The 21,474-nt window shown below is 34.5% G+C and overlaps 1 protein-coding gene across 26 annotated transcripts in view; it reads left to right on the forward strand.

Annotated features, from left to right (window-relative positions):
- Positions 1–21,474, forward strand: part of Camk2d (calcium/calmodulin dependent protein kinase II delta) — a 301,168-nt gene that overhangs the window by 203,763 nt on the left and 75,931 nt on the right. For 16 of the 26 annotated variants that reach the window (XM_078021724.1, XM_078021735.1, XM_078021731.1 and 13 more), the window contains exons 5-6: positions 10,926–10,991; positions 14,033–14,105. In XM_078021724.1, coding sequence (XP_077877850.1) covers positions 10,926–10,991; positions 14,033–14,105 — 139 coding nt within the window. Of the gene's footprint in view, positions 1–10,925; positions 10,992–14,032; positions 14,106–15,061; positions 15,135–21,474 lie in introns of all 26 variants that reach the window. The other 10 variants (XM_078021725.1, XM_078021734.1, XM_078021751.1 and 7 more) reach the window with 1 other exon arrangement.

A 21,474-nucleotide genomic window follows, 5' to 3' on the forward strand; every position in this document is an offset into this window, starting at 1 on the left:
GCTTATTTTCAAATTGATTGAACATTTTGTATCCAGTAACAGTCATAAAATTACCTTAGCAAATGGGGCTATTTTTTCCTAATTAAGTGGGTATGTATGCTTATGTATGCACACATATATATGCATATATGCAAACACATATGAAATAAGACATTCAGTAATATTTAGTAAACACAACTAAATTGCCAGTAAAAGATAAGAAATCTGTTGTCAGATGATGTATATAGTATGGTGACAACAGAATACGTAAGCTGAAGTGTGGGAATTTCTGAAAAGGCGTGCTAAACCTAGATACCATTACTAAGTCACTATTTGCTATTGACTAGATCAAAAATTTGGAAATAAAACTAATAATAATTCTTGATATTTAAAGAAAATGAGATTACTACCCTACATTCCCTTCAGGAAGTACTGTTTTTGTTACACCATGTGAAAATTAACCCTTCATTTAAAAAAAAAAAAAGAATTGATTGAAGTAAGCCTCTGTCTATTCAGATACATGGGAAAATGTTGTGATGCTAGAAATGCGTTTCTAGTGTGAAAGTACAACAGTTAGAGCATACTATAAAAATGTTGGTAGAAGGTAGAATATTGAATGCATTGGAGAGAAAGTGGTATCTGGAAGTCCCCTTTAATATTAAGGCATATCCTGAAGAATTTATTGCAAAGAATGGAAGAAAAGCTTGGGACCCAAGAAGAGAGATTGGTCCTTTTATTTCATTTCTCCCTGCTCTCTTCAGCTGAACTCCTAAGTGTTCCCATTCCACATTACTCCCTCATGTACATGAGTCCTTTTGAAACAGCACTTTCTCTGTGAAAGTGGCTCTCACCTCCCCCCCCCCCCCCGCCCAGAAATAATTCATTATTTTCCTTGTCATCTCAAACCTTTGTAAATTCATTATTTCCTCCTGGGCTTTTGCTTATTCTTGCTTTATACATTGTGACTTCCTGAATCTAGACCACAGTGTTCTGGAGCATTCTGTGAGGCATAGAAAATGGAGGCAGTAGCAAGGATTCTTCATAAACTGACAACATGTGACAGGACTCCCAGCTTGCTGGCTGGCACCTGGGCATCAGTTTGTGTATTAGTCCAGTATGGATGCCACTGCTTTTCCATCAGTGAGTTCACACAGTCATTCCATTTGTGCAAATTTATCCCTTTCATCATGCCAAAAAGAAGAGTATTGGGTGAGACTTACAGTTGCACATACTTCCTCTGTAAGTGGGATGATTCCCTTATCTTGAATTTGCCAGGCCTTAAGGGTTCTGTCTTTATAAGTAAAACTACGCTTTAAAGCATGTTTCGTAGAAACATAATCTTTGATTTATGTGTCTATTTTCTCCACCAGACCACATGCTTGAAAATTGAACTTAGAGCTCAATTCTTTTTATCCATATCTGTTAGGATATGTAAACCTCATGCGTATTATAGATACAGTTTAATAACATTTGTAGAATTAGTATATAGATGACACTGACCCATAGGTGGTAAGCTTAATTCTCCACATAGTTATTTTATTATTAAAAACAAACAAACAAGCTGTGACTGAATGAGTGTCCAACAGGAGAACTTAATGATTTAGTTAGGGATATCTGTTCAAATAACTAGCCTTGTTTAAATAGCCTGCAGGTACATGTAGGCCCTTCCTTTGTAAACTTCCACACAACCATATGAATAGTGATTATGGTATGACCTCTCCCACAGAGGGTAGATTGGTCTAAAGAATAAAGTTTGATAAATGCAAACTTGCTGACATCTTAGAAAACCCCAACTTAGTGAGACCATGTCTCATAATAAAAATTTAAAACCACTGAGGATGTAGCTCAATGGTAAAGTGCCTCTGGATTCAATCTTCAGTATTGAAAAAAAAATTTACTATCTTATAAGATTTATCTAAATATCTATCCACAAAATCTATGTATACACATATTTGTATGTTTGTGTTTGATAACAAATTATTAGAAATATTGTGACAAATAGTAAAGATCAGTTATCCCAAAAGTAATTAATTAGTTAATTTTCTTTTGCTAGGAATGGAGCCCAGGGGCACTTAACCACTGAGCCAAATCTCCAGCCCTTTTTATATTTTATTTTGAGGAAGTGCCTCACTAAGTTGCTGAGCCTGGCTTTGACCTCACAATCCTCCTGCCTCTGGAGTCACTTACAAATTACAAATATGTGCCTGGCAGTTATTCCAAACCTTAAAATAGTCCCATAAATATATAAAAATTAACATTTAAAACTGCAACTGGTTAGTTTGGATATATGAAGCATAAAGTCAAATGAATATAAAGATTGGATTTATCTGTATGGCTCATTTTCACTGTAAATTACCTAGTATGCTGTTTCTCCTTTGGTCTCATTTCTTCCTGAAAAAGCATTGTTGTCTAACTTTGAGTCTAGACTGCAGCCAGCCTCTTTAGCCAGATTTCTCACCTCTGAAAGAGTGTTTTGCCCATTTGGGTCTGGGCCCAGCTTCAACTCTAGGGACTGAACATGTGAGAGATCAGTGCCCATGCCTGGCAGGAAAGCCCAGTGTCTCAGTAGGATACTCACAACAGTTTATCTGGAAGGATTACCAGTCGTTTTCAATTTTTAAAAATTTGTTTAATATATGCACCAGTATTCTGATATCAACTGTGTCTTCTTCAAAGAATTGAGTGCTTTATTGTATCAGCTGATCCATTCTTATAATATATGTGTATATGCCAAGCAGGATTTTGATGAGCTGAGAGTAGAACCACTGCAAAGCTACATTATGACAAGTCATAGGTTCCTGAAGAGGTAATCTGATTACCTGTAATAGACAACCCAAACTCAAAAAGAAAGTACTCTACTACGATAAGTGAGAGCTGATGTCCAAAGCATTTTATACAGCCCTAAGTTCAATATTAAGATTTACTTAAAGATGTATGAAGGATCCTATAAATAGTTCATACCTCACAATTTACTTTCAAATTTGGTATTCCCGGGATGAGAGCATTTCAGCTGATTCAGTGAGTATCCTCAGATCTCTAAAAGGATTCTAGCGCCATGCTACTTATATTTTGGTGAATAGGGGATAATGAGAATGAATTAGCCATAGGACATTGTCGAATGTGGATAGAACTGCTATTAGCATGTTCAGTGTTTCTGGGCTATGAGAAATGGTTCCTGGCATGACCTTTGCTTAGAGAGCACAATAAAGATGGAGTAGAGCCTTCCCTTATGATACACATACTTGACAACCCTTTTCTAGTTCCTGTGAATGAGCAGAAATGTTGTCTTTTCCCTTTCCAAATTAATAAGCAAAATTATTAACCAAAATATAGCACAGACTTTTACCTGATCGGAACTCATAGAATTATCTAATATCAAACTAGAATGCTTAGTTTGCTTCATTCTCTACTTGACCTTGCTGCCTAAAAGTAAAAATGAAAAGCAGAAAAATAAAAAGAAGTTCAACAACTGGCTAGTGTAGAGTTCTTCACTAGATAATAGTTTTTTAGAAGTCAAGATTATTATATGGATAAGTTCCTAAAACCTTCTTGGACTCACAAAGAAATAGGAAGTAGCCATATTTATTTAGAGTTTATTGGATTATAAACTTACTTTTTTTAACTCTCATGTTATCATTGCTATTATCAAGCATTTGGCTTTGTTTGGTTTCATTTTGTTTTTATTGCAGTAGAATACATACAAAATTTACTATCTTCACTATTTTTAATTATACAATCTACTGGCATGAAAGACATTGGTGTGCTACTACCATCCATCTCCAGAGCCCTTTGCATCTCACAAGGCTGCCACTCTATACCCAGTAAGCAGTGACTCCCTATTCTTCCAATCCCTGATGACCACCATTCTACATTCTGTCTTTATGATTTGATCATTCTAGATACTTCATATAAGTAGAATCATTATTTGTTTTTTGTTGTCATTGTTATTGGTTTATTTCACTTAGCATAATGTCCTCAAGATTTATTCATGTTGTAGCATGTCTTAGAATTTTTTGGGGGGAAGGGTAAATAGTATTCCTATATATATATATATATAAATAACACATTTTCTTATCTATTCATCTGTTGATGGGTACTTCGATTATTTTATCTATTATGAATAATGCTGCTTTGAACATAGGTGTATAAATATTTCTTTGAGACCCGGTTTTCAAATCTTTGGGGCATATACCCAGAAGTAGAATTGCTGGATCATATGATAATTCTACTTTTAATTTTTTGAAGAACCATACTTTATTCTATAACGCTGTATCATTTTTCATTTCCACCAACAGTGTACAAGAGTTTCAATTTCCCCACATCTTCATCAACACTTTATTAATTATGACCATCCTGATGGGTATGTGGCAGTATCTTATTGTGCTTTTGATATAAAACTTTTTTACAATGCCAGCACTGCTATCATTTGCCTTCAAGAAGTATTCTTTTTTTTATTGTTGTTTTGTTTTGTTTCTTGCAGTACTGGGGATCAAGCTAGGGCCTCAGGCATGCTAGATCAGTGCTCTACCACTGAGCTGCACTCCTAGCTCCTAGGAAACATTGATTTTGATATATACACCTTTGAAAAACATTGCTTGCATAGTTAATCAGACATGCACTAAGACATCATATTAAATCAATGGAACAAAAATAACATATCCCATTTTTTCTTTTGCTGTATTCCATATTCCCTTAATTATGGTTAAGAGGCCTATTTTCATTCTTTCTTTTTCTTTTTGATTGTTGAATTGGAAAAACAATTTTAAGAATGTGAATTCTTTTTTTTTTTTTAAACCAGGGATTGAACCTGGGGTGCTTATCCACTTAGCCACATCCCCAACTCTTATACACAAAACACACACACACACACATATGGGGGTGGGGGAGAGCGGGGGGGGGAGAGAGAGAGAGAGAGAGAGAGAGAGAGAGAGAGAGAGAGAGAGAGAGACTCACTGAGCTACTTAGGGCCTCTCTAAGTTGCTGAGGCTGGCTTTGAACTTGCGATCCTCCTGCCTCAGCCTCTCAAACTCCTAGGATTATAGGTGTGCAACCACCACACCTAGCTAAGAATGTGAACTTTTGATATTTGTCACATCTTTTACATATGTTTGCAAAAGGTAGATGAAATGAGAAGGTAATTGTAAAATAGAGTTGTAGAGCTGAAAGAGGATACAGAAGTGATTAGGAATAGAGTAAGATAAGAGAAGGTGAAAAGATATTAAAGGAATAGATGCAAGAGTCAGAGATTAGTGCTCTTTGAAAGCATTTAGGGCCTTATCAGCCCACCTCACTTCCCCATTCTACTCAGTAACCCCGTAGGTGGGACAGTGCCCATGAATACACCTTCCTGCTTCTAAAAACCCCAAGCATGTTACCTCTTCTGGCCTAAATCAAGTTTTGAATGGAACAATTCCAGTTCTCTTAGTTTTATCATCTCCATTGTAATTGTTAGTAGGACTGAGAGAATCTCTCTGTCTCCAAATCAATAAGAAATTCCTTGAACTTGTATTTAACCAGCTTTCTGGCCCTTATAATTTCTATTATCCAATTTGGAAATTATTACAAAAATCATTTCTAGACTCCCTCAGATAATCGACTACTTCAGAGGGATCATCAAAGCCTAGGTATTCAGATAGAAAATATCTTAAAAAGGGAATTTATCTTAGCTAAAGAAGACATGAGAAATGTAGCTCGAGTTGTTTTTTAAATCTCTTCATACCCGGTTGGTGTCAGGGCCCCCACACCTTCTGTTGCATCCTTAACTGCACAGGATGGCACACCTGATTCTGCCCCCGGAAGGGTGACACTGCTTGACTCATCTTGAAACTCTAATTATTCACTGCAAACTCAAAAACCTATCAACACATGAAATAGGCATAACTTCATAGGGAAGTTGGATGTATGATATTCTTACTCTGTGCATTCAATTGCACTAAAAAGGATATGGGTTCAGTTCTTCAAAAAAAAATGAAATACATTTTTGTCTTCCCAGTATTATGTTTTATAATTTTCCTCTCTCAATCTCTAAATCCAAATGTGTGCCTGGTAATACATTTAACCAATACCTTATGCACTGGTGAACAGGATTCATTCATAGACAAATTCTGTCTTATGAGAAAAATGCCATAAGAACAGACACTGAAATAAATGACTTCGAGAGGAAAAAAATGCTTGAAGATCCTTGCTTTCTTATCAAAAATGTAATGGAAAAGAATAATAAAATTATGAAATTTTCCAGTAAATGGACAGGACTGGAGTCTCTGCTAAATAAAATAAGCCAGTCCCCCCAAACCAAAGACCAAATGTTCTTTCTAATATGTGGATGCTGACTCACAATAAGTGGGAAGAAGAGTCATTGGATTAGACAAAGGGGAATGAAAGGGAGATGGAAAACAATAGGAAAGACAGTAGAATGAATTGGACATGACTTTCCTATGTTCATATATGAGTACATCACAGTGAATCTCAAAATCATGTACAACCATAAAAATGGGATTCTAATTAGAATGTTATACTCCATGTATGTATGTCATAATGTACTTTACTGTCATGTATATCTAAAAGGAACAAACTTAAAAAAAATTTAATGTAATGGAAAGTGTCCAATGTCAGTAATAGCATTCACATCTCATCATCTAACACATTTGCTTATTGATCTTCTTACTCCATAAGCATTTAATAAGCGCCTGCTATGTCACAGCCACTGAACTCAGCACTAGTTATTTGACAGTGAAAGAGTAGGAACTGATTCTATCTTTGCAGAGCCATATTGGTGGAAAGACAAATGTTAAACACCTACATACCAACACATAACAGTGATGGTGGTATTGTGAAGAATAACAGTATTCAAGGTGGGGGAGGGATAATTTAGATGGGTGGAAGTTTGAGAATATAAAATTTAAGATAAGTTTTGATGATTTTACTCAACAAATAGTAAAGGTAGACAAGTTGGAAATGTCTTGGGAGAGAGTTGAGCATGTGAAAAGTCCTTGGGGCAGGAAGGAGCTCAGATCACTTGAAGGATTGGAAGAAGGCCATTATGGCTAAAGTACAACGGAGCAGGGCATCAATGGGGGTAAAGACAGGCAAAATATAAATTAGGCAGCTAAGTGAAGGTCCTATGAGGATTTGCGTAGAAAATCAATGGACAGCTATGGAGGACCTTCATGCTGACATATGGCAAAACTTGACGTACATTTAAAACTTGATGTACAGTGACTCTTTCTGCCTTTGTTCAAATATTTGCTTTCAGCTCATGAGGTTTATCCTGCACCTTTACATAAATTTTCCGAGAGGAATCCCCATTTTTTTTCCAGATGGGATTCCCAGTCCTTTGTCTGGCAAGAGTGTGCCTCTTCTCCATGTTCTAGTGGGGCCCTGGTTTGGTTCCTCTTTTCCTACTCAGCTCTAGCCTGAAGCCCCTGGCTTCCCTTCTGCCACCTCAGGCACCAGTTCTGACCTCCAGTCAGTGCTACTTATTTGATTGACATGGTACCATCTTACCTTCCAGAGCCCCATCTTGGACTCCACCAGCTGCTCAGCCTCATAGGCTTATCTGAATTATTTGTGATATTTTACAAATGTTTCATTCAAGATGAAGCTACTTCTGACCTTTTCTGATGTAAATCACAAACACATAGAAAATTACAAACACAAAAGGACAAATCATTCTGTAGGGTAATATAAAGTGAATCAAAATCCTAATATATAACAAAAATAACAACAAAAATATTTATCTTTTTGATAGATAAGTCTCATATTTTCAGTGTACTAGATTATCCTCTTTTTCCCCATCAGCCCTAATGTTCTAGAGATTCATAAATGGTAATTAAAGTTTCAAATATATAATTGATGTGCTTCATATCATAGCAGAACTCCAACAATTTATTCACAACTCTCTAATTAGTTAATTAATCTAACAGTTTATTCATGGGACTGATTTAACTTGTGGCATTATCTGATATTTCACATAGCTCACTAAAATTTTTCCAAACTCTGTAATAACTACTGCTTAATTTTGTGCTCCATTAAACAATACTGTGAGTGTAGAAATGTTACATTAAATATAGGAAATTCAATAATTTCTCTTTAAAGCAATGAGTTCTACCACTTTTTCCTTCTTAGACATTTATCATACATGTCATAGAAGTGATAACATGGTTTCACTTACATAAGGATATTTTTTAAAAAATTTTAAAAGAATGATTGCTAGAAGATGAGGAAGAAAACACTGTCAGAGATAGTTAACTATATAATCTAAAACTCAACATTAAAAAAAGACTCTTCCTGCAGGTAGGATGTTGTTCAATGCTAGAGCACATGCTTCTTGTGCAGGTGGCCCTGGGTTCAATCTCCAGCACCAAACAAACAAAAACGCTCTTATACTATGTTCAAAGCTGTTCATTGAAAGTTATCAGACTGTTAGTTCTCTCTCCTGACTTTTGTATTTTTTTTTTAAATACAAACCTCTTAAGAAATAAAGCCTATTGCTATAGATGGTAAAACTTTAGTGTGTATGTGATTTCTCTCCCTTTTAAGCTCATGTGAAGTCCTGACTTACAGTAAATGAAGTGGGTAGCATGATTTTCAAACTCACTTAATCCATTTGATTATTACTCCAGCAAATTGAGCCAATATGTATTAATGCTAGATTAAGAACTAACATAACAAATCAGTCAAGATTCCAGTATTCAGCATCTGACAGTTCTCATGGTAGAAACAGTATAGCTAAAAAGCTACTATAGGCAACAATAATTATATTAATAACAATAAACTTTTGGTGGGGGGGTTATTGTTGCTGTGGACTTAAGCCAGGGCTTCATGGCTAGTAAGCATGCATTTTCCCACTGACCTATGCCTCTGGTCCGTAGACTTCTTACTCAGTATGACTGAACAATTTAACCATTTAAAATTGTAATGTATACAGGTTTAATAGGTACATATGGTCAGAAACAAAGATATGATATATATGATAATATATCACATATGTGATATATGATATATATAGATATATGACATATATATCTATATATATGTTATATACATATCTTAATGTTAGTCATAGTCAAAGGAAGAAATCCCACAAAACTTTTATCATCATTTTAGGGACAACATGGATTTCTTGGAAATGCTTTCTGGTTATTTAAGTATTTTGTTTTATCATTTATCTAAGATACATTTGTGAATGATTATTATTATAGATTTTAGCTGAGAAATATCGCTGTGCTATATTACAAATCAAATTACATGTATCAGGACTTTCAGAAGAAGCCTTGTGAAATTTTGGATGATCATTTTATTTTATACATTTTAAATATAAAATAATAGAATTGAAAATATTGTCACCCACATGAAGATTACAGAATGCAATGGAGAGGGGGAAAGCTGCATAAATGTTCAGACAGATTTATGATTTTTACTATCCAATCTTTTTCCTTTAGGGCAAAGATAAGAATAGAGAAGAAAATAATAGCCAGCAACCTCTGAAACATGCTATTATTTGATGATTTCTTAGCGTAAAGCAGAAAGGCAAATGAGAACGAAGAGAAAAAAACATCTTAGAGTCACTCTGTAGATTATACCCAAAGCTCTAAACCCTCACTTGGTGCTCTGTCAAATGACTTATGCCTTCTGAACACCTAGAAAGTCTGACAATGTCATTACTGGAGAGGCTGCACTGTGCAGTGGATGGCTCGTCTGTGCCACTTAAAGTTGCGTAATCCTGGCAAGATACGAAACTTCTTTGGGCCTTCATTTTCTCAGCAATAAACTGATGTTAAAATTACCTAAGAGGCTCTACTGTCATGTTTATCTAAAGAGAATGAATAAAAAAGTTACCTAAGAGGGCAATTGTAAGAATTCGTGAGTTAACATGATGCTTTGTACACTGCGTGACACATTGTAAGTGCTCAACAAGGATTAGATATCATAAAGTATTATAAGGTTAAACTCCAAAGTGGAAATTTCCTTTTAAAATCAAGCCAGATTATAGCAGAAGAAAAAAAATAGCTCATAAATACATGTGAAAAATACTAAAGGCATTCATGTTAATATGACCTAACATTTTTTAAAAATTAGCTAATTTATTTATTAATAAAAATATTAAATGATTTGGGCTTGTGGGCACTTTCATAGCCTTAGGTACACAACCATTTGGGATGACAATTTGTCATGTCATCCTAATAAAATTTTAAATGTTGACATTTTTTGACCCTGAAATTTTACTTGTAAGAATTTTTTTTAATAGAAATACCCTAAAATATGTAAATATTTTTATAAAATAACTCATTTTGCTGCTGTTATTTTAAACAGGAAAAAAATGCTTCTGATCTGAAGGTGTTCTTGATTTAATATAATGTGAAAACAAATTAGTTTATTTATAAATATTACATGATTTCACTTTTGTGAGAAAAACGTATTTCTATATGTGTTTGCAAAGGGAAAAGTGTATATGTTTAAACACACACACACACACACACACACACACACAAGTTGAAAAGATGTGCAAAGAAATGTGGCCTGCAAACTCATATCTAGCTGTGATGTGCAGCATCTCTATTTATTCAGAAAATGTTCCTAATCTATGCCATGCATTTTGTTAGACCTCAATTAATAATAGAGAACCAAAATGAAGACTTCAAGGGAAACCATTTTCTGTAAAAGATATTTGCTGAATGTATTTATGGCATACAGAAAAACCGTGATCTCAGAATCTAAGGAAACACAAACAAATAGAAAAGATGAAATTTTTAGGTTAAAGAGATTTGACTGTTAAGGAAAGTAAATATCATAATGTTTTAAAATATCTTGCTTCGATAATTTAAAAAAAATAATCCAGGAAAAAAGTTCTGTATGTACATTAGTTGCAAATCTACTGATGCCTAGTTTTTTTGTTTTGTTTTTTTCCTTTCTTTAAAAAACTGTGATTATCTTGTTTGTCTCCACAGAGTTACTGGAGGTGAACTATTTGAAGACATAGTGGCAAGAGAATATTACAGTGAAGCTGATGCCAGGTAAGTGACTTGCCCTAGGCAAGATATAAGAATCATCATTCAAATGACTCTTGTTTGATATATATTTATATGTATATATTTAAATGCACCTTGACACTTCACGTTTATGAGAATTTCATAATAGCATCTCAGGCTTCTTTTCCTGATAAGTCCTTCTTAATAGAAGTTTATCTCTTCTAAGGATCTCTAGAATGATTCTTAGAAAACAAATCTATGGATCTGGTCTGAATTTTATTTTGATCATTTCTCAGCTGGGCTTGCTCTATTCCAAGGGCTTAATAGCCACAAATGGCTAGTGGCTACCAAGTGGACAGAGAGGTCCAGAGCATTTGCATCATCACAGAAAGTTCTGCTTAGCAGAGCACATCAAATTAGAAAGCAGTAACAGACCCATTTGCCCCAGCGGCCTCATTAAAGGGTTTTTATTGGCTTCTTAACTCTTTGGAAGTTTCATTAAAACCCTTGGAACTCTGACATGAAAAATATTTATTCGGGTATTTCAGAGGATTCAAGAATAATTTCCCAATCTTGTTAATTGGTGATCTCTTTATAGACCTTTTTTAAAGGGCTAACATTTTGTCTATTTTGGAACTTCCTAGGTTTCCCAAAACAACTTCTTTTTGGAGTGACATAGCAGAAATGCACTTGCTTGCCTATTACTTAGATGGCTTGGTGTCAATTTCCTCAGCGTTCCTTATATATTCTGGAGTAGTCTCTTATTTTGAAAAACTGATGAAGAGCAATTAGCTCATTAGCAATGTAAATGAGATGTTATGAAAATTCAGTTGTGGCCTTTCTGCCCCCATTCTCTATTGCTCTCAGAACTTCCCATTGCCACGCATCTGTAGCAGGACCTTCTGCAGATATTCTGCTGACAGTGGAGGTTCCCCATCCCTCCCGAGTAGCACATGCACACATGAGCTCATTTCCAAATTTCAGATTTTACTTGGTTTAAAGCTACTGTTTATGGCATTCTGTGATTCTATCTGTACATAACATTCTAATTTTTTAATGGAATTTTTACTGCCAATGTCAAATAGAAAGTTCTGTGTCACCTGTGTCATGAAGAGTGAATCATTAGTTATTTAGTGTACCTCAAATCTTCATTAAACCCAGAAAAGGGGTCTCTGAGCGTCTATGGTAACCATTTGCCCATTTTCCAGGAGAGAGTAATAATTTTAATCAAGGTAGTAAACAAGTTAGGGAATATAATTTGTCTCTCAAAGTTATGTTAAATGTGCTGATTTATTTGAACAATATTGACTCAAATAAAGATAGAGACTATAGTGACTGTTGAAGAGTCCTATATAGACAATAGGTCAGAAGCTGTGAGTTGTATTATTTAATATGCATGCTTACATTAAGTTTGAAAATTAACAATAGGATATTTTTAGGATAGGTCCTACATAAAAATGAAGGAGAAGCATTCTCTTCCAATTACAAGAACAAAGGGGTATATTCCTTAAAACATTTGTAAAAATCTGTTTTCTTAGTAGCTCTAAAGAATTTTAGAACTGAGAAACAAGGAATGTGGCTCAGTGGTGGAACACTGGTCTAGAATGTACAAAGCCCTGGTTTTGAACACCACAAAAAAACAAAAATTAAAATGAAAAAAAAAATTAAGAGTTGAATCTATCCTCGCTAGTCAAAAATTGTAAAGGTGAATAATGTTTACTTTTTTATTTTCTATTATTCCCTAGGCCCAATAATTTATACTTATGTTTTGAGAAAAGAAAGAAAAAAAGAAAAAAGGAAAGGAAAAAAGGGGGGATATGAAGTGAATATCATGATAGAAGAAAAAAGACTCACTTGATTTAAAAATAATGAATAATACTCACATAAGCTTCATAGTCAATGACCACCAATGTGAGATTCTTTCACTATTACTGTTGATAGAACTTGAGCTACAAAATCACAATCATCAATTTTTTATGTCTATACTATAATAAATCTGATTACTTTTTAAATTCATCAATTTCTTTTAGAGCAGAATTATTTTGTCCATTAAATGATTGAAAATGTCCTTATCAAATAATTCACTCCACCCTTAAATGAATGTAGTTCTGTTCATACTGGCACTTGAATTGCACAGTGAACTTTTACAAAATTCATCTGTGTGATATGTTCTGCATTATTGCGTGTCAGATAACAGCTCATGGGACCTTATGAGTGGCAGTCAAATGATTTCTCCTATTTTAATTAGCAGTCTACTTGTCATTAGTGAGCTTTTATTGAGAATAGCATAAAAGTTGCATTTTGAGTAGTAATAAGCAAAAGCTTCCCTTCACTAAAGTGTATAGAAGTGGGTTTAACAATTACCAGTGCTCTAGGGGATTTAAATTTTTTATTGATGTATATATGTGTTATTTATTTATTTGTGCAAGCTCCCCAGCCCTTCCCCGGGGTATTCTTATACTGAAGAGGGTTTATTTTATGTCATAAGTCTACTTTAAATTCTCCCTCTGTTATTGGAGACTTGCATTAGTTTTCCTATTGACATATTATACAGGAAACACCACTTCTGAGTCAAAATGGTAAATGTGTCCCTTTTTTTTTTTTTAATCCTCGTTTCACCTGCCACTTCATCTGTGTTTACCCTCTTGTTTCAACACCTATGTTTAATTGTGACCTCAGATTTTAAACAGTTTAGATGTGTATGAGAAAAACCTAGAAATTTTATCTCTCTGGAGAATTTTCCCAGAACATTTTTGGTAATTATTTATAAATTTTTCTTCCTAAATATGGAAATTTCAAGTTTTGCATTGGATGATTTAATTTGTAGACTTAATAATGAAAAAACACAGCTCAAATTGTTTTGTCTGAACCTGTCACAAATTCTATGTTGGATGTCATTTTTGTTAGAACCAAAATTAGCTTTATTCAACATTATTTAATTCTGATGTAAAGCTAAAAACAAAGTGAAGAACTACAATTTTTGTTTGTTTGTTTGTTTCGTTTGAATTTTCATTTTATTTTGTATTCAATGTGATTATGTGCCTTTAAAATGTTCTCCCTTCCATTCTGCCCTTGTATCTTTGCAGTCATTGTATACAGCAGATTCTAGAAAGTGTAAATCATTGTCACCTAAATGGCATAGTTCACAGGGACCTGAAGGTCAGTATATGGAGTCCATAAATCTGAATCAAAGGAGATTCGTTGTTGTTTGTTGTTGTTGTTTTCTTGGGAAAGGGCAGGGTGGGTGGTTATTTAATATGGTTCCTTTGCCTTTCCCACTTTCTCCTGAAATGAGTAAATGATGAAATGATAATGCATGATGGCTCTTTCAGTTTGCTCATCTACAGGCTAAATATACATCATAGCAAAAAGGGAAGGACACTATGAAGAATACCACCTGTTATGTTTCCAAGCAATAAACCACCAGAGGCAGTTTGGGGGCAGGCTTTCCTCAATTGTCCCGCATTAACCTGGAGATAAACTCGGCCTGTGATGTATGTCCGCCTGTAGATTTAAACACCACTTCTGTTCTGAGACCATGGGTTGCTGTAGCAGAACAACTGGTTACACATTGCTCCATTTGAGTCTGACGAACCCTTAGGCAAGAGATAATAATTGCCAGCTAAATTAAAGCACAAAAAGTTAATGATTTATCAAAAATTCATTACGTATCCTAATTTAACCTTAATGGTGTCTTGCCTGCTAATGTAACAGCTTTTAAAATGATACCAGAAAAAAATGGGAGAGAATAGGGAAACAGTTTTTGTGCATGGGGTGAAGACTTTGTACAATAACTATAGAGATTATATTTGTGTTCCAGTTCATTTCCTGGAAGAATTTATAGCCAGGAAATGAGCTCCTGAACCAAATGAAATATTGTCAAAATGGATTTTTCTAGAACAGGTTGATCCACACTTGGGCTTATATCTGGCAAGATTCCGATTGTTCTGAGGTAGTAGTCACTCTACTTGAGCAATATGTTTACATGACTGAAGGAGGTAAAATACAACTCCAGTTGTCTGCTAGCTCTGCACTTTAACCCAGTCTCTCTGAGGGTATACAGACAGTGAGTGTAAGCTTGGAACTAACACACGCCCCCTGGTGTTTGCATGCAGTCATTGCATTCAGCAGATCCTGGAGGCTGTGCTACACTGCCATCAGATGGGCGTAGTCCATCGGGACCTGAAGGTGAGTAATACCTTTGGAGAAGATTAAACCACCACATAGTTCCTAATGACTGTTCAGCTGCAATTATGCTTGTAAAGGCAAAAATATAAGCAATAAAGTTGTTGCTTAATGTATGGGATCCATCCAAAACTTTCCCTCACCAGGCACTTTCTCTCACCACAATCTCTTATCTCTAATACACACTTGAGACATATAAATTTGTATTTATTCAGAGAGAAATAATTTCCTAACATTAACAATAAATAGATTTCTATATTCCCTTACTCCTAGGAATAGATATAGCATTCAATGTGACTGTCAGTAGGGCTAATGATCTCTTCTTCATTTTAAAATTGTTCTGTGGACATTGATCGAACATGTTATTTAATATTTACATTATATGACTAACATTTTGTAAAGAATTCTCAAAATTAGGGCTGGGTTTGTGGCTCAGTGGTAGAGCACTTGCCTAGCATGCATGAGGCCCTAGATTCTATCCCCAACACCACATAAAAAAACTAAAACAAAATAAAGGTATTATGTCTATCTACAACTAAAAATATTTTTTAAAAAGAATTATCAAAATTGTAAGTGTTATTGCATAGACTTTTGGCCCAAATGTTTGGGTGCCATTATGAACTCTGATATTCTCTTTCCCCTACCATTAGTTCTGGGAATTCTGAGGACATTTGAGAGCTTCTTGGTTTTAAATGTATTTGTATTCCTGGGGTCCAAGATATTCTTGTCTTCTAAAAATACAGATGGGAAAATACATAGAATTTCAGGTAATGTGCATATAACATATAAGTTATATTCTTATATCACTGACCTCACTCAGTGTCTACTACCATTGAGGACAAGATAGTTTTAGATCATTTAGAAATAAAATAGTTCAAAAAGATACTCCTCTTTCATTAATTTTCTGTTCTGTTCTTTCAACATTTTAGCTTTACTTGTGGTATTTCAGAAAAATAGTGAAAGCCCAGAAATTTAAATGAAAGAAAACTACAGGGTAGGGGAAATAGCTAATGTACTATATCGTACCACATATTTTCAATTCATTGTCTACAACTTCAGTGTTTTCTAGGCTTTAGTACAAAAGTGGCAAATTTAGAATGTCTAACACTGTAGGTGTTCAGTGGAAGGAGTTACATTGTTTTCTTTGTGTAGATTTCCCTAGCTATAATCAATTGTAAATATGTAGTTTCCATTCATTTAATGATCTAGGAGAATATACTTCTAAATATCAACAGTTGGTTACATGAAGATGTGATTTGTATGCAAAACACTGACTTCAGTTTCTTGGAATCATTTGATTTTAGTTGATTCTGAGAGTTTTAACTACCAAAGGCAAGGCAAGTCTAAAGGTATTTTCGTTGAGTCAAGATAGGGCTTTATACTAAATGTACCCATTATGATCAAGGAAAAACAGTGTGTTCCTTTGAAAATTCATATCTTCGGCAGTCACCCCAAAATTTCTCACTAGCCATGTACAGCAGACATAACTCATTTTTGTTCCATCTCAGAACTTTCCTTTTTACCAAATACATATGGACATGCACAATATTTGTGCTATTTTATCAAATACTCTATTTCATAAATCTATTACTTGAAACATTTTATTCCATGTTATGTAAACCGAAATATACTGTAAAAGTTAAGCATAAGCAGGGCACAGTGGGCACACACACCCATAATCCCAGTTACTCAGGAGGCGGAGGCAGGGAGACAGAAAGTTTGAGGCTTATTCTACATTATTTTGTGAGACCCTGCCTCAAAATAAAATTTTAAAAAGGGCTGGAGGTGTAGCTCAGTGGTAGAACACATGCTTAGCTTGTGCTAGGCCCAGTAATGCCAAGAATGAAAAAAAAAAAAAGGCAACTGTGAAAAGTGTGAATTCTCTTTTATAACTTTTAAGTTATATTTTGTGGGAGTCACAATATGGTTAAGGTCCTGTGATAAGGTCCTCCCTTCAAAGACTGGAACTTTAATCAGACATGGCACTAAACCTGGGACATAGGCTGTGAAGAAAAATATATTTTCTGACATAAGAACTAAAGTCAAAAATTTAAAACTTAGGCAAGTGATTTCTAGAGAGGCCTACTACCAAAGTATTACTACCACAGTAATAGCCTGCTATGTAATCCATCAGATTTCTCTCAAAGTGGAAGAGAATTTTTGTTCTCCATTCTCATTCTAATCTTGGGAAAGGACAGAGATGAAATTATGAAATGTTATAACTTCTGTAATTATTGTCCTAGTTTTGTCAAGTTGATGACTTAGGTGGACCACCACTGAGTCTGATTCTTGGTGCTTGTTTCAGTGGAGCATTTTGTAATCATACTAAGAGGATCAGAGCATGTGCATTATTAGAAGCAGCATATGCCCACCTTGAGTGTTCTGAATCCCGGCTTTGTTTTATGCCTTTTACCAAGACAGATATTCTGTATGATGAATATTCTGCTTGTAATTGTATATTTACCAATACAGTAAAATAGAGAAAAGAGATGAACTGCTGAAGTTTATTACCAGGCTTTAAATAAAAGGAGGCCTGTAGTATTCCTCTGCCATATTTTTTTTTCATTTCTTTATCCCAACTCATATGCTAGTTTGTACTCAGTTAAAATGTTTAATGCACATTGGTTCATATCAGAGAGAGAGAAAGACATAGGAAATCTTGTGTTTTTATCATTATCAAATGCATCTATGGCATTTGTCTTTATGCCTCTCATTGGAAATATAGCTGTTCCACCATACCCATCATAAGACCTTAACCTAGCAAATACTTGGAACATATTCTTTTAATTTTGGAATGAATGAAATTCAACCAAAAATACAAATGTATGTGAATTATATATTCATGATATAAATATTTATAATATAAAAGGCAATCTTAACAGATTATTGAGCTTGTTAATATTTGGATAACATAAGGATGAGAATATCTTCAGACTGAAGAATCCCAGTAGAACATTTAGGTAACTGCCACCCTGTGGAATCCACCAGTTCGGAAGCATAGAACCAAGATTGAGGCAACTGGAGGATGTCCCAGAGACAAGTAATAGGAAAAGTTCCAGAATGATAGAATATTAGCATAAAGAAGTACACCAGACAGCACCAAGCAGTACCCTGATGGATTGCAGTCTATCATCTGAGATGCAGCCAGTGGAGGCCAGTTGATGTGGACCCAGCTTGTATTGGAGACATCTAGCACTGATGAAAAATTATACTATTATAGCTGAAGGATAGGACTGGACTCTTTGGGAAGGTCTGGATCAAGGCAGGACCTTAGCAACCCTATGCTGTATAATGTGAATCTTCACAACAGCTTTACACGAAAGGTACAGTGATTATCTCCGTGTTTACTTCGGGAAAATCTGGTAACCATAAGTGAAATAACTTATTCAAATTCACTCAGTAAGATGTGATTATGCCCTAGCAATTTTGTTCCAAGTCTACATAGTTAATTACTACCACCTCTCAATTCAGTTAAATGAATTGAAACTTTTACAGAGATCAAAGAGTAGATCAAAATAATACTGGACAAATAATTTTATTACTAGCTTTATGAACTATTTGGGAAATGGTTAATAAATCAAAAGGCTTTAATAGTCATGCCTATTAATCTTCCAGAAATAACAAAATTTTTATCATTAAGAACAAAGAAAATAAGGCATATTTAACTTATAATGTGGAATAGAGGCAACATAATTTGACAATAGACTAGTGTATAAAGTAAAGGTTTCCTACTTAGAAAATTAATAAGTTGACATGGCCAACAGACTTTGTAAAATGAGATGTAGTTAAAATGTTTTGTTTGTTTGTTTGTTTGTTTGTAGTGCTGGGATGGAATTCAGGGCATCATGCATGTTAGGCCAGCCCTCTGCCACTGGGCCACATCCCTAGTTGGAGACATAAAAAAGAAAAAATATGCATTTGCCACATTTGATCTAGACCATATGAAGACAATCAGTTTGGGGGGAATAAGTATATCAGACAAGTTCTTCCTCCCAAAGAATATTAGGTCAAAGAGAGTTTGCAGTAACAAATGACAACAATTCTTGATGTCACAAGAAATATGGAAATATCAGGTCGGATGGCATAAACTCTTATTTAAAAACCTATCAAGCTTGGCCTGGTTGCACACATCTATAATCCCAGCTTCTTGGGAAGCTGAAGCAAGAGAATCAGAAGTTGAGTCAAGCCTGGACAACTTAGCAAGATCCTATCTCAAAATAATTTTTTAAAAGGGGCAAGGATATAATTCAAAAGTAGAGCACTCCTCAATACCAGAAAAAAAAATAAAATAAAATAACCTACAGAATATAACTTCTGTGAATTAGTTGGCAAAAGTAAAAAGAGTTACTATAGCTATGCTTTTTCAACTATATTTCATACAAAGTTGTAACGTTTCTTCAGTTCCAATATATTTGAAAGGATTATTAAACTATTTCATGAATAACAATGTGGATATAAGGCTTTATATACACAATTGAATCTTCTAATAACAAATCAAAACACTGCAAATTCCCTCAGCAGAAATTCCTTTCTTTCCTATTAGCTTCCCTTCTGAATAACAACATTACTGAATGGAGAAATCATTGGATGGATAAATGAATATGAGGATATATTGATATATATTTTAATGAAGAGAATAATTCTGGAGATTTTGGGGGGTGGAATTTCTAAAACTACTTCAGAGAAATAAACTTATGATCATAGTAAAAAAGAAATTAGTTTTCAGGGGTAGGAGAAGGATGAAAAGCATTCAGTCAATCTTTGTTAACTCTATATATCAAATTCTAACTTTGTTTTGAATAATTATAACACCACAAGTATTCTACTTTTTTCAGAAACATCTTTAGATAAAAGCTTGAAGTTTAAAGAACACATTATGTGTGTATAATGCATGTTTATAAATATTTTAGAAACAAATTATACATTTGAAAAATTCAATAATTCATTGAGGCATACTAGAGTTTATTGGGTGCCTAGTGTGTGTGAGGCAGTGGAGAAACTGGACAGTTGGCACAGTCACACTGAAGTTACACTCTGGTTGTTTAAGTCTACTCTGCTGCAAGAACAATGCATGCCCATTGTTTAAAAGTCAATTAAGAAGCTAAGGAGTGCAGGGATGCACACCTGTAATCCCAGGAACTCAGGAGGCTAAGGCAAGGAGGACTGCAAGTTCAAAGCCAGCCTCAGCAACTTAGCAAGACCCTAGGTAATTTAGCGAGAATCTATCTCAAATAAAATAAAATAAAATAAAATGGCTGGGGATGTAGCTTAGTGTTTGAGTACCCCTGGGTTCAATTTCTGGTACCAAAAAATAAATAAAGAAAGAAAGAAACAAGAGTGAAACACCAAGTGATTCTTGTGAACCTGCTCACATCTCATGACAATAAAACGCTTCCTGATCAAAAACTCAGCTAGAAACTCCCTATGCTAAGGACAAGAACTCAAGCATTCATTACATATAAAGATGAAAGCTCAAATCACTTGTACTATGTGCAAGATGAAATAAGCAAGCTTGACACTCTAGCTTTTCAATTCATACAGATTTTCATTTTGTTTATTTCTAGGAGCATTGTTCACACCTTCTCTAGCACAGAAAAAAAGTGCCTGAAAACATACCAAAGAAGAAAATGGTGAACTTCTTGTTGAAATATTTAGATTTTTCCATTAGAGGAAAGAAACTCTAAAAGACAGTCTTTACTCCTTAAGAATAATATCCAAGGGAACATAAGAATGAAATAATATGTATAATAAAAGTAATTGTTTATTATATTTATAACACTAAAAAAAGAAAGAAGTAAAATACATGTGATTCCACACATAGATTCCCAATGGTTAAGTCTTATTGAGGATGGTTATCATATATGTGCCCAGATAAATCTTTGATCCTACTAGTACTGAAGATGACCATTACCTCGACAAATAATTTCCTTAACAAACTATGGGAGAAGCAAGATTAAAACTATGTGGTTTTCATAAGTTTTCCACTAATTTTATTTGATGATCAGTGTACATATTTTTTAATACTTCAAACTCTTCTAAATATATATATCAAGTGAACCACCTCTTGAGAACAAAACATTTTTAAAACATCAGAAAGATTTTCTATCTCATCTTCAGAAGGAAAGAAATTGGTACTATGGCTGTCAGTCCTGGCTTTATCTCTTTAGAACCTCAGTAGATTGAGTTATTTGATTTTATTGTTAACTTTGAGATGGGGGTCTCTCTGAGTTGCTTCCAGTTCTAACAAGTCCCTTCCAGTTCTAACAGTGATTTCACAACTTGCCTGGGTACTTTGATATATTTGAAAATATTCAAGAAAATCTTGGATCATATTGAAGAAAAG

The sequence above is a fragment of the Ictidomys tridecemlineatus genome, chromosome 9 (genome assembly GCF_052094955.1).
Source record: "Ictidomys tridecemlineatus isolate mIctTri1 chromosome 9, mIctTri1.hap1, whole genome shotgun sequence".
Lineage (NCBI taxonomy): Eukaryota > Metazoa > Chordata > Mammalia > Rodentia > Sciuridae > Ictidomys > Ictidomys tridecemlineatus.